At 32.8% G+C, this 13,031-nt stretch overlaps 1 protein-coding gene across 1 annotated transcript; it reads right to left on the bottom strand.

Moving 5' to 3' along the window:
* Window positions 1-842: 842 nt before the first annotated feature.
* LOC134264407 (putative ankyrin repeat protein RF_0381) lies at window positions 843-12,814 on the bottom strand. The gene is made up of 7 exons (XM_062746700.1): window positions 12,711-12,814; window positions 12,537-12,615; window positions 11,692-11,894; window positions 10,057-10,092; window positions 4,593-4,652; window positions 3,981-4,046; window positions 843-2,426 (listed from the first exon to the last, which is right to left on the bottom strand). The coding sequence occupies exons 2-7, from the start codon at window positions 12,599-12,601 to the stop codon at window positions 1,102-1,104; spliced, it is 1,755 nt and encodes a 584-aa protein (XP_062602684.1). The 5' UTR covers window positions 12,602-12,615; window positions 12,711-12,814; the 3' UTR covers window positions 843-1,101.
* Between the last annotated feature and the right edge of the window lie 217 nt (window positions 12,815-13,031).

Here is a 13,031-nt window from a genome sequence, read left to right as displayed (position 1 = left end):
AGAAGTGAAGTCACATACATGTATATATTCATGTTCGGTATTGTCAAAATTTTACACAATCCATGGTGTTTGATTTATTTAACCTTTATTAAACAGTTCTAATAGATGTAATAAGAACATAAAGTCCGCCGAGAACCTGTTTTATACGCAATAACTCTCCGCATGCCCCTGTGCTAAAAATAGCGACAGGTTATACGATAAAACGGGGCGGGGGACTTTGAGAGGGGTGAGAGAGGTCCTAGAGAGTTTTGGTATAAAATTACATTACATAAGCTCAAAATCTTCTTGACATATCGCCCGGAAATGATAGTGTTACACTCAGACAGAATGTATAAATTTACGACCTTGAACTTTGACCTTTTGACCTCAAAATCAATAGGGGTCTTCCTTAGGCCAATGGGAGTTGTTATGTTAAATTTCATTGCAATAGCTCAAATGGTTCTAGAGATATCGTGTGAAAACGAAATGTTATAACAGACAGAATTTGCTTATTTATGACCTTGACTTTTTACCTTTTGACCTCAAAATCAATAGGGGTCTTCTTTAGGCCACAGGGAGTTGCTATGCTAAATTTCATTGCAAAAGCTCAAAGGGTTCTCGAGATATCTTGTGGAAACGAAAGCGTTACAGACAGACAGAAAGACGGACGGACGGACAGACGGACGGACGGACAAACCCAAATTAATATCCCCCACTTTTCAAGCGGGAGACAATTAAATATTTTAAAACCAGTGCCTAATACCACTGTTCATATGCCATGTATTCAGCGCAACAAAATATACAAATCAGTCAGCGTGAGATAAAAAAGAATATTTTATTTAAGAAAATTACAATATGCAATTTGTAAATCAGTCATATAAAATTGAATACTAGTACATTTGCTACATCAGATATATTTCGCTTTTTTTTATTCTTTTGAACTTTTAAAACAACGTCCACGTTCTATAAATGCTACATATATTTTAATGTTTCAAATATTTTTTAAATAATGAAATGTTTTGTAAAGTAATCAACCAAACCATTAATCTACTGAAAAAGAAAACACAACATTCTTTATGTCATCAAATTATATAGCATTAACAAAATGACAATTTTATTTTATCATTCGGTTTTCATTTCACCTAAAGTATCGTGAAGAATTCGTTGAATGCTTTCATCTTTTGTATTTTTTATATAATCGAAAAGTATTTCTTCTGAAATTTTCAATTTATTTCTATATGTTTTAGACAAAAGATGCTTTACGAGGCGTGTATTGCAATGATCCATTGCAATACGAAGAACCGACCATCCTTGCTTCGTCTTTCCAGACAGATCTGCTTCGTAACCAAACAGAATATCAACGATTTCCTCCTCACTCCCATCCCCTTTCCTCTCAACCCCGATATAGTGAGCAGCCATCCACCATTGATTTGTTGTCTTCTTATTTATTAGGTCTCGTTTCTGGGGATCTTTATAAAATGCCTCAGCCACATATCTACAAATGTTTACCTGTTTATGAGTGCATGCTATGTGAAGTACCGTTTTCTCTTCCTTTGTCGGAGATGTAATAATCAAACCCTTTTTCTGCAGTAAAAGAAGAACTTGTAGATTTCCACCCTTGCCAGCATAATGAAGCGCATTCCATTCAAGATCGTCGGTGCATTGCAGGAGATCTTCAAAATTTTCAGTGATAAATTTAACAACTTCAAGATGTCCATACTCACAAGCGATATGTAGAGTTGTCTTCATCGTTTTTGTTTTAGCCAAGATAAAGCTCTCGTTTTTTGATTTTAAAAGCTTTAAAACGTTGACATTATTTGCATAGGCTGCATAATGTGCTATATTCCATCCACACTCATCAAGTTTAATATCTTGTATCATATTTTCATTGTTTATCATGCTTTCACAAAATTCGTATTTGTTCCTCATAACTGCTATATCTAATATATTTAAGCCGTTCTTTGTTTTTGCGTTTAGATGAACATTATTCTGTCTTAGGAAACACAGGATACTTAAATCACCGTGCCATGCAGCCCAGTGAATTGGTTTTATTCCTTGGCATGTACAAGTAGAAATTGAGTTATCCAGTAAAAGGTCCTTGTATTCAATAATTAAGAACTCACACATGTCTTTCTGTTGGTATTTGATTGCGTAGCCAAGAACGGTCTGTCCATGAAAACATTTAATGTCAATTTCTACCTCAGAATTGGTTTTAATAATTTCTTTAAGTATAGCAATAGATCCTCCTTGGGCAGCATAATGCAATAATGTGCATCCTACTTCGTCTCGCTGACAGAAAATTTTATGTTTCTTCTTCTTTTTAATTCTTGTTTCATTAAGGTAACTAAACCCTCTTAATACTCCATTTTTACACTGTCTTTTCAAGAGGAAAAATATTTCTGAATCTTCAACTGCGAAATCGACAAATATAACTTTGTCGTTGTCCACTATAAAACAAAAATCATTTGCATGAATATTCGCATGAATAAATTATCATAAGCACGTGTGTTTAAAATACAAGCATATTCAGTACAATATTCTTAAGGATGTCACCCGTGAAATTTGTTATAACAAGGATATTTTGAGAAGCATGTTTTAGATAAGTACTAATATAGTATGACTCAAAATCGCAGAAAACGTTGGAGACGGGGTCCATGCTCATCTTACATAGCTACAGTACTTAAGTCGACTTCTATGTGCACACTATGATTTTGATTTTGTTACCTTAATCTTGAAGTTTGACATTCTATTTAAACATGTTATATTTCTTTAGACATTTCGATTGGGAATATTTGGGTTTTCATATTTTACACATGCATTAATTGTGGCAAGATATTTCCCAGCATGCTATGATTTCAGACCCCTTGATCTTAACAATTGGCCTTCCTTTCAAAAAACCAAACGTCTACGTCAAGAAAGTAACCCTGATGCTTTGTATTTATAACAAAGAAAGACATAAGTAGTTGGGGCGTGAAACTTTACAATAGCAAAAGCTAAAATATGATCCTTGATTAAGTCTCTTTTTGTGGCAAAATTGCAATATGACTACAACTGTAGGAGTAGCTTTAAATAAACTTTTAAAGAATTTTCAATTTTAGCGAAATAAAAAAAACCCAACAATTATGTAAATTAGTAGTCTACTATATTAAATTATAATTTGACTAAAACTGTATCTGCAGTAGCATTTCTAACGGATTTCACAGAATTTTCTATTTTTAGTAACCACAGCAACGCCGTGCTTCGAAATTAAAAACCGATATATAGAATTATGAACTCCTTGTGTGCAATATAATATCTAATCAGATGAAAACTGTAGGAGGAGTAACATTGCTTAACGGTTTCACAGACATTTCTTTTTAAGTGACCATAGCAACACCATTAATTGAAAATAAGAGTCAATATATAGAATTATGTTCCTTAGTTAGTATACTTGTGTGCCAAGTTATATTGAAATCAGACCAAAAGTGTAGGAGGGGTAGCATTTTGAAAAGAAATCTAAGGACAGAAAGACAGTTGGATAGCTATACAGGCGGCCGGACGACGGACGCATTGCTATTACATAAGCTCTTCTGATCTCTGACCAGTATGGCTAAAATATAACTTAGGTGTTAACCTATGAATGACATATGAAACGATATTCATTTACGACACAATATGCCATAAAAATGACATCTCAATCACAAAGACACTGAAAGCTCGAAACCACAATTCTTAGAATTAGCTTATTTGCTATTTAGATTTTAGACAATTGATCATTCTAGTTTTAAATTGTACACGGCGGGTGTGCTCACTTCTTCACGGCACCTATTCCCATCTCTGATGTTTTGTAGGCTTGTGTTTGCCTTGCTTCTATTTTGTTTTATGGACTTTTGAGCTTGAATACTCTCACATATATGTTATTACATGTAGGCATCGTCTGTTTTTAGATTTCCTAGAAAGTGTTTAATATCTATATTCAATGTATATCGTGCATGGAATAAAACAGGTGTTTATATTCTTACCAGACGTGAACGTCTTTATATCATTTTGACACTTGTTATTTTTTGACGTACTTCCATTTTCCAAATCTGCAGGTGTTTAAAGAAAATAACATGATTAGTACTTAAGTATTTTACAGTCTTCGGGCAATGCATTTATCTTTTATTGTAATTGCTAGAAATTGCATTATGAGAAAATTTTCTATTGTTTCATTGGTTGAAATCATTTTCAATGCAAACAATCCAGAAAAAGAATTTTTTAAAAGGTCCTCATAAAACAAATCTTTAAATGCATTAAAGTCCAGCAATTTTCATTTATGGCTTTATATAAATAATATAGAAAATTGATTTGTATTTGCAATACATGCATTTAGAAGGGTGTATTTATGTTCCTTTTATTTAGAGGCATGTTTTTTGTATCTAAATGTTCATGCAAATAAATCATAGTTCATTGAAAAGAGATCAAATAAATTATTTATAAAATTCCTTGTCTGGTTCTTGCTACGTTAATTAGAATAAATTTTCAACAATAAATAAATTAAATTCCCTATTAGTGTAAGTACTATATTGTTCATTATTTGTTGACATGTCCCTGTAGTAGAAGAATGCACGACTGGTATATTTTTCTATACAAACCTGCACTTTGTTGACCTCCCTTAATATCTCCCCCTGAATCCTTAATTAATGAAGTTGCTTCTGAAAGAGATGTACATTAAAATATTTAATTACGTCTTTCCAAAAGGCGTTTACCACCTTTTCAAAAGTTTTATATGTCTGTCTTATATATTGGCGTACTATGCCTTTCGGAAGGCTAGCATACCTTATTAAATACGCCAAGCCTGCATGATTAACACACCAATAACTTACACAAAAACTTAAGGTCATTGGCAACGCAGGGTTTCCGGAGAAAAAAGGTTTATACCTAGGTTTTTTCATTTATAAAAATAGTCATAGAGAGTGATCTCCCGTATGGAATTCTCTAGGCGGTGAAAACCAATAAAGCGTGTGTTACAGACTGAGAGGTAAACAAAAGCACGTGTGTGTTTTTTAATAAGATATATTCCACTCTACAGTAATAAAAGAATAGCAGATATGGGTTTGTTTACATTGTGCTGAGGGGGCAGACAGTCAACAGGTCGTCATTTAGAATAAGTACATATATGCAAAGAAGTGACATAATTATGTTGAAAGTGGAGATAGGTAGGTAGACCAGATAAGAACGATTCTATAGGTTTTGTGAAGGAGGCGTCATTAAAAGTTATAATAAATCCTTGCCAAAATGTTTAATGACAGTTCCTTTCAAATAAAGTAAATTATAGTATAGAAACAAACAACCAGTCTCTTGATCATTATGAATAATAATTGGATGTTAAGGGAAGTAACTCAAAATCAAAGAATAGTGCTGGTATTTCTGTGTTTTGTTTCTATATTTGCAATTTGAGCCAAAGTATATGTTTGTCATCAGAAATGAAGATTCAACAATGTATTTTATGTATAAACTTTAAAAAATTAATGGGTTTTAGAAAAAACTTATGGTTAAAAATAATGTAGGACCATTTTATCAACATTTTACATAGGTATTGCATTGAGAATTGTAAAAACATTGATTTGACAAAATCTTTAAAGGAAGGCCGGCTTGAGGGGTAAAAAGGACCTGAATTGAACATGTTTTGTACCATTAAATCTGTTCAAAAGTTCTCAAAAAATTCTATACAAAATCCAGAAACGTTGCCAATGTCCTTAAACAGCATTCTTAATGTTGACATGCACATGTCTAAATGGACCCAAAAGGTGTTCATTTTTTTAATATCTCGCTGTCCTATATCTTTTTTTAGGAATCCCTCTAATTCTTTGCCAGATTATTTCAGTATAACATGCTTTGATTTGCGCCGCCATTTTTTTTTTGTCGCTCACTTCATTTCTTGTCTTTTATGCTTTCCCCGCTATGTTGCAATCACTATTGAAATATCGACCACTACTGAAATAATTATATCAATAGTGGTTGAGAGTGCATTTCAATAGCAAACATAGTAAGTTACCACTATTGAAATACACCCACTATTGAAATAATTATATCAATAGGGGTTGAGAGAGCATTTCAATAGCAAACGTGGTTAGTAACCACTATTGAAATACGACCACTATTGAAATAATTATTTCAACAGTGGGATGAGAGTGCATTTCAATAACAAAAAGATAGTTACCACTATTGAAATACGACTACTATTGAAATAATAAGGACATTAAAGGTATTGTGGTAGATAATAAAGAACATAAATTATCTCAGTATGCTGATGACACTTTTCTTGCTTTAGATGGTTCACAAAAATCCCTTTTTGCTGCTCTTGATACCATTGATTTTTATTCAAAACTTTCAGGATTGAAAATTAACATATCAAAAACTAAAATAGTGTGGATTGGATCAAAAAAGTATTCAAAAGAAGTTTTCCATCACACAAGGTGGAAACTAGAATGGGGAACTACAACTTTCAACTTACTAGGAATTCAGTTCTCAGTTCATCTTAAAGAAACTGTTGATATTAATTATGACTTACAACTACCTAAAATAAGAGCTTTGATTAAACAATGGAAGCGAAGAATCCTAACTCCAGTTGGTCGCATAACTGTTGTTAAGACGCTTATCCTACCTAAGCTTAATCATTTATTTATTTCTTTGCCATCTCCTAGAAAACAGCTTTTAGTTGATTTGCAAAAAGATATTTTTGAATTTATATGGAAGTCCAAATCGGATAAGATAAAGCGATCCCTTGTCACACAAGACTATCTTTCTGGAGGTTTAAAAATGGTCAACTTAGACAATTTTATAATTGCTTTAAAATCTTCTTGGATGAAAAGGTTAACTCAAAAACAAAAGCCATGGATGGATTTCTTTTTTGCATTAAATGGAAAAGATGTTATTGAGAAGTTATTTCATTTTGGGGATCTGTTTATTTCAGAGCATTTACTTCCTAAAAACAATTTTTTCTGGCAAGATGTATTAAAATCATGGCTGGAAGTCATGAAGTGTTTAAATAATTGTAAACATGTAAAAAGCAATTTTTTAAATATCCCGGTGTGGTACAATTCTAATATCTTGGTTGGCAAACGGTCTGTTTTTATCAAAAATTGGTATGAGAAGGGTATCAGAGTAATAGGAGATTTTTTAGATAGCGAAGGAAAATTTTTATGCTTTGATTCTTTACAAAAAAGATTTTGCCTCTCACAAACGGATACAAATAAGCAGATTATGCAATATAATAGTGTTCTTACTGCAGTATCAAAATATTTGAAATGTATGTCTATTGACAACCACTTATTCACAAAATCTTACAATACACTTATGCCCTTTTATTATGAATTGTTGTTACAGTCAGAAAAATGCACTAAGCCAATTTACTCCATATTAAACACAAATAATGTTAAACCTACATCTATATCAAAATGGATTTCCATTTTGAGTATCTATGGGCAGTGTAATTTTGAAATACATGATGTTTTTAAAGTTTGTTTTAAAGTAACAAGTGATACAGCTGTTCAATGGCTGCAGTTTAGAATACTGCATAGGATTCTTCCTGTAGGTTACTATCTTAAAAAGATTAATATCAAAACTACTGATTTGTGTACCTTTTGTAAGAATGAAAGTGAAACAATCCAACATGTATTTTTATTTTGTAATAATATTTTGGCATTCTGGAGTAGTCTTAGCCAACATATATATAGAGCTACTTCAAAAAGGGTCGGATTTAACATTAATAATGTTATATTAGGAGAGATTCCTTTGTCAAAAAATAATAGAGCGGTGAATTTTATTATATTATACACTAAACAATATATCTTTACTTGTTTGATGCAGAAGAAAATGCCAAATCTCAGTGCACTCTTATGTCATCTAAGAATCAAATATAATGTTGAAAAATTTGTTTCAATCCAAAAGAATAAAATTGTGTATTTTAATTCTATATGGTCTACATGGAAACCTGTTTTTGAGGAGTGACAGTTCAGATGGCATTCACTATTGTTACTGTCTTCCTTTTTTTTTTTTTTTTTTTTATTTTTTATCCGCATATTTATAAAATAATATATTTATAATTAAGATAATTTATTCACAATGTTATAAGGCGTTGGAGGAATTAGTGACGAATTGAATTTACATTTATTATCTTTTTTTATCTCTCTTTTTTAATATTATCTATAGATGGATAGTGGATAGAGTGAAAGGGTGATTGTGTTTGTGTGTAAGGCATAAATGTAAATATGTTCATCTATCTCTTTGTTTAATATGAGAAAAAATATAAATTAAAAAAAAAAAAAAGGTCTATATGTCTGTCTTATATATTGGCGTACTATGCCTTTCGGAAGGCTAGCATACCTTATTAAATACGCCAAGCCTGCATGATTAACACACCAATAACTTACACAAAAACTTAAACAGCATTCTTAATGTTGACATGCACATGTCTAAATGGACCCAAAAGGTGTTCATTTTTTTAATATCTCGCTGTCCTATATCTTTTTTAAGGAATCCCTCTAATTCTTTGCCAAATTATTTCAGTATAACATGCTTTGATTTGCGCCGCCATTTTTTTTTTGTCGCTCACTTTATTTCTTGTCTTTTATGCTTTCCCCGCTATGTTGCAATCACTATTGAAATAACGACCACTATTGAAATAATTATATCAATAGTGGTTGAGAGTGCATTTCAATAGCAAACATAGTAAGTTACCACTATTGAAATACACCCACTATTGAAATAATTATATCAATAGTGGTTGAGAGAGCATTTCAATAGCAAACGTGGTTAGTAACCACTATTGAAATACGACCACTATTGAAATAATTATTTCAACAGTGGGATGAGAGTGCATTTCAATAACAAAAAGATAGTTACCACTATTGAAATACGACTACTATTGATTGATTCATTGTATATTGTTTAACGTCCCTCTTGAGAATTTTTCACTCATATGGAGACGTCACCGTATGCCGGTGAAGGGCTTCAAATTTAGACCTATACTCGGCACTCAGGGCCACTGAGCAGTGAGGGTTCTTTATCGTGCCAGCGCCTACCGTGACACGGGACCTACGTTTTTAAGGTCATATCCGAAAGACCCGTGACTTTCACTTCTAGTGCCGAGCGCTTGGCGAAGGAACAGTCACTACCTTTGTTTACGTCTCAGGTATGCGACTACTATTGAAATAATTATTTCAATAATGGGTGAAATTCATTTCAATAACAAACATAAGTTGCAACCACTATAGAAATAAAAATTTCAATATGGATTAAATTATTGATTTTGATAGTGCATTGAACAATGAAACCAATATATATTGAAATAATTATTTCAAAAGTTGCTGACGGGGTGAAACTTTTCTTTCAATACTGGTCGTATATCTCAATACTGGTTGAAACCTATGCTTACCATAATGAAATGTACTCTCACCCACTTTTAAATAATTATTTCAATAGAGGTCGTATTTCAATATTGGTTATTACCTATGTTTCATATTGAAATGCACTCTCAACCACTATTGATATAATTATTTCAATAGTGGTTGTATTTCAATAGCGGTTACTAACTGTGTTTGCTATTGAAATGCACTCTCAACCACTGTTGATATAATTATTTCAATAGTGGTCGTATTTCAATAGTGGTTACTAACTATGTTTGCTATTGAAATGCACTCTCAACCACTACTGATATAATTATTTCAATAGTGGTCGTTATTTCAATAGTGGTTGCAACACCGCTATGAAAATGGTTTCCAATATTTGACCATACATTCTACGTTTATTTTTGGACAAGCGTATTTTCTTAGCTTTCACCTTGTAGTAGTATACATTTTTTGCAATCATGGTACATGTATGGCTGACGGAAGTTACATTGGGTCTAGTAATTGAATTCAATATTGCAGAAGTAAATTAATAGGCAACAGCATGTTGTTGTGAAGTTTATTTTAAACCTTTTCAACCAAAAATAAGTTTATTCGGTTGCCAAAGAGCTAACTAAAAATGTTTCCAACCAACCATGACGGTGACGTTGGCGCTTAACACCGTCACATCTACGTCTTTTATATTCAACTCATGACTAACATTACTTACCGATTTCCAATCCTCTCTCTTTATCCCTACTGATATCTGAAAAATATGGTGTATAAGATATATAAATGTTTTGACTTATTTCAATACTTATAACATGATTCCTTTTTGTGGCTCTTTGAAATTAACAATTTCATCCTCGTAATGCAATGTCTTTGCTAATTGACTAACCCTCACAACAATAAACTACCATAATAAGCTATCACTAATTATAGTTAACAGTGAAAACATTGATATTTTAATCGCGGGTGTATGTGGACCCCCCCCCCCTTCTCCTTGATAAAATAGAAACCCAGGGCTTGTTGGATGAAGGATATGGAGATAACAAACAGTTTGCAATATCAAAGTACATAAAACAATACAAAAAGGAACAGAGCAAACACGGACCTCCGAAACATTGGAAGTGGGATCAGGTGCCATGGAGGGGTGAGCAACCCCTGCTGACCGGTCACATCCGCCGTGTGATCCTTGTCATGATCGGGAAATAAGGAAATCCGTCGTCAATTCAGTGTATAAATAATGGAGTAACAGCTTGAAAGACGTCAGTCAGCATTTGTCTCAATGATAAATTGCGTTTGCTGACAAGGTCATTGTATCGACCATAGAATTACGAAATTATGACTTATACTTGTTTCGTCAAATTGTCTGTTAATAATTTAACTCGTTTTAGAAATTGTTCATATTATGTAGAGCAGGCTCTCGCGTATCGAATCAACTGAGATATATACACTCCGTATGCAGGTTATGAAGGTAAATTGCTGCATAAGTAAGGGAAGTTGACGATAAAAAAATTAAAGTCATCACGTTTATCATAAAGCTTGGTTGTTAGATTACCATTAACGTCTTTTTCAAGTAAAATATCCAAGTATGAAACAGATGTGTTAGACTCTGTGGTTTCTTTTATTTCAAGCTCACCAGGATATATCCTATCGACGTCGGAATGGAAATGACCATATTTAATTGAGAATACGTCGTCGATATTTCTTCACTAATTATATTTATGACACTCTTTATTATGTGTACCTTGGGTAAATAGGAGAAAACTCAAAATAATCATTCCTTACAAAAACACCTTTTGAAAATAATGTACATGGAATGATTATTTTGGGTTTCCCGGATTTTGAATATAATTTATTTGACATCTATAATGTAAAAAATTTCAATAAAAATGAGATTCTAAAATTGACATTTTTTGGACTCTTTGTATCCAATAACTCAGAACCAGTACTCGTCTTGCATTATAATTCTAAAAACACTCAAAGCAAGGACCGAAAAGGGGTCTTACCTTAGTGTATTGTCTTTTTCCAAACAAAAGAAAATTTTAAACACGCCTTTATTGTGTTACTTTTTTCACATAATTAAAATGCCTAGCATATAATCCATCATCAGAAAGGACAGGGTGGGTTTGACCGGTCGACAGGTAATGTTTACTCTTCTATTTCACCTGACCCCCTCTCTGATGTTTTAAGGTCTGTGTTTGCTCTGCTTCTAATTTCTTCTTTTAGAGGAGTGTAAAACTTGACAACTGTTCGTTATGTCCATATTTCACAGTGGGTTCTTCGATATGTTTGTCTTTGTTGTGATATGTAACACTTTTATGATATCTTTATATTGAAGAATCTTGATAAAATTACTTACTCATATAAAAATCTTTCAAGCGCTGTTTGATGCAAGTAAACGTCAGGATAACTAAAAGAATAATACAAATAGGAACCATAATAGAGATGCTAAGTATATCGCTGCAGTTTGTTGAGACTGTCTGTTGCGGTTGCATGTGGGTACAAGTGGTATTGCCATGTGTCTGGTCTATCCAAGAACAGTTATAATGCATGTTTTGCGACCTAAAAATAATTTCACAATAATCACATCCTGAATATATATATGAAACTCATATTTTAAGTTTAAAATGTCAAAGAATCATCTTGTTCAAAGTTTCCAGGAGAATCAACATTTATTTTATGATGGCCATAAAGACTTCATCAGTTACTCCCCCCCCCCCCTCCCAAATAAAAATATTCCCTTGTTGATACATATTTATTAAAGAGAGATACATCCTTAAATACACCCACACCCTCTCTCTCTCTCTCTCTCTCTCTCTCTCTCTCTCTCTCTCTCTCTCTCTCTCATCCGCACACTCTTCCACACCTTTACATAGACACCCTCCGATAGAGTTCGCTCTAGGGTAGCGAATAAGGAGTTGATCTTAATATTGCATATGACAATCCTACTTCTAGACTAGTACTTGGAAAGATTTTTTCTTTAGAAGGGAGGAAAATGACATAGTGATACCCGTATGTCCCTTTATGTATAACGATGATAAAAATTGGGGAGTCGTAGTTCCCTACAACCAAGACAATATCCCCGGCTTCCTCTCAAGAAATAGTCCAATGACATACTTTAACTGTATGTTTATAATTACGCAACCATTTATAGTTATCTTTCATTAAAATTTCAAGCATATGCATATATACATATAAACTCACTTTCCTTTCGAAATTTGTTCCTCTTGGCATATTAAGTCGGTCGAGAAACAGCCAAAAACTACCATCAAACAAGCTGGATCTGTAGTGTAAAAGCGTAAGGAAAAGGTAAAGCAGCGATTATTTAGTATTCTCATCTGACAGAAAATCACAAAATGTATATCATTTTAGACTTACAATAAAAAATTTCATTGCTGTAATATGTTTTGTCGGGACAACCGCATGTAAAATTACTGCACTTGACGTTGTTTATTCGTCCTGTCGGTGATAGTACTGGACAATTTCCTACAATTTTTATAAACAAGAAATTTAATAGAGCTTTCGAAAATAATTATAGGGCTATTTGGTTATCAATTTCCTTCAGTTTACCTTTTTCAAATAGAATCCAATTTCCTAGTGGATAACAGAACTCTACAAGCGAAGTTAACGAATATTCTGCAACACATTGATATCCTTCGTCACGTGTACACTGTAGTCTTACACTTGCAGCTTCCCATT

Source organism: Saccostrea cucullata, unplaced genomic scaffold (assembly GCF_032062105.1).
Source record: "Saccostrea cucullata isolate Sc308-1 unplaced genomic scaffold, CSIRO_AGI_Scuc_v1 ctg1813, whole genome shotgun sequence".
Taxonomy (NCBI): Eukaryota; Metazoa; Mollusca; class Bivalvia; order Ostreida; family Ostreidae; genus Saccostrea; species Saccostrea cuccullata.
Note: the sequence above shows the minus strand (reverse complement) of the source record. Positions and strands in the feature narration are given on the sequence as shown.

Bases quoted from the DNA above. Each gene is read 5' to 3' on its own strand.
- LOC134264407 (XM_062746700.1), bottom strand. From the start codon at position 12,601: ATGGTAGTTTTTGGCTGTTTCTCGACCGACTTAATATGCCAAGAGGAA. The intron at 10,093-11,691 runs GTAAGTAATTTT...CATATTTTTCAG, and splicing joins CTTGAAAGATTTTTATATGA to ATATCAGTAGGGATAAAGAG. The intron at 4,047-4,592 runs GTTTGTATAGAA...AAACACCTGCAG, and splicing joins GGGAGGTCAACAAAGTGCAG to ATTTGGAAAATGGAAGTACG.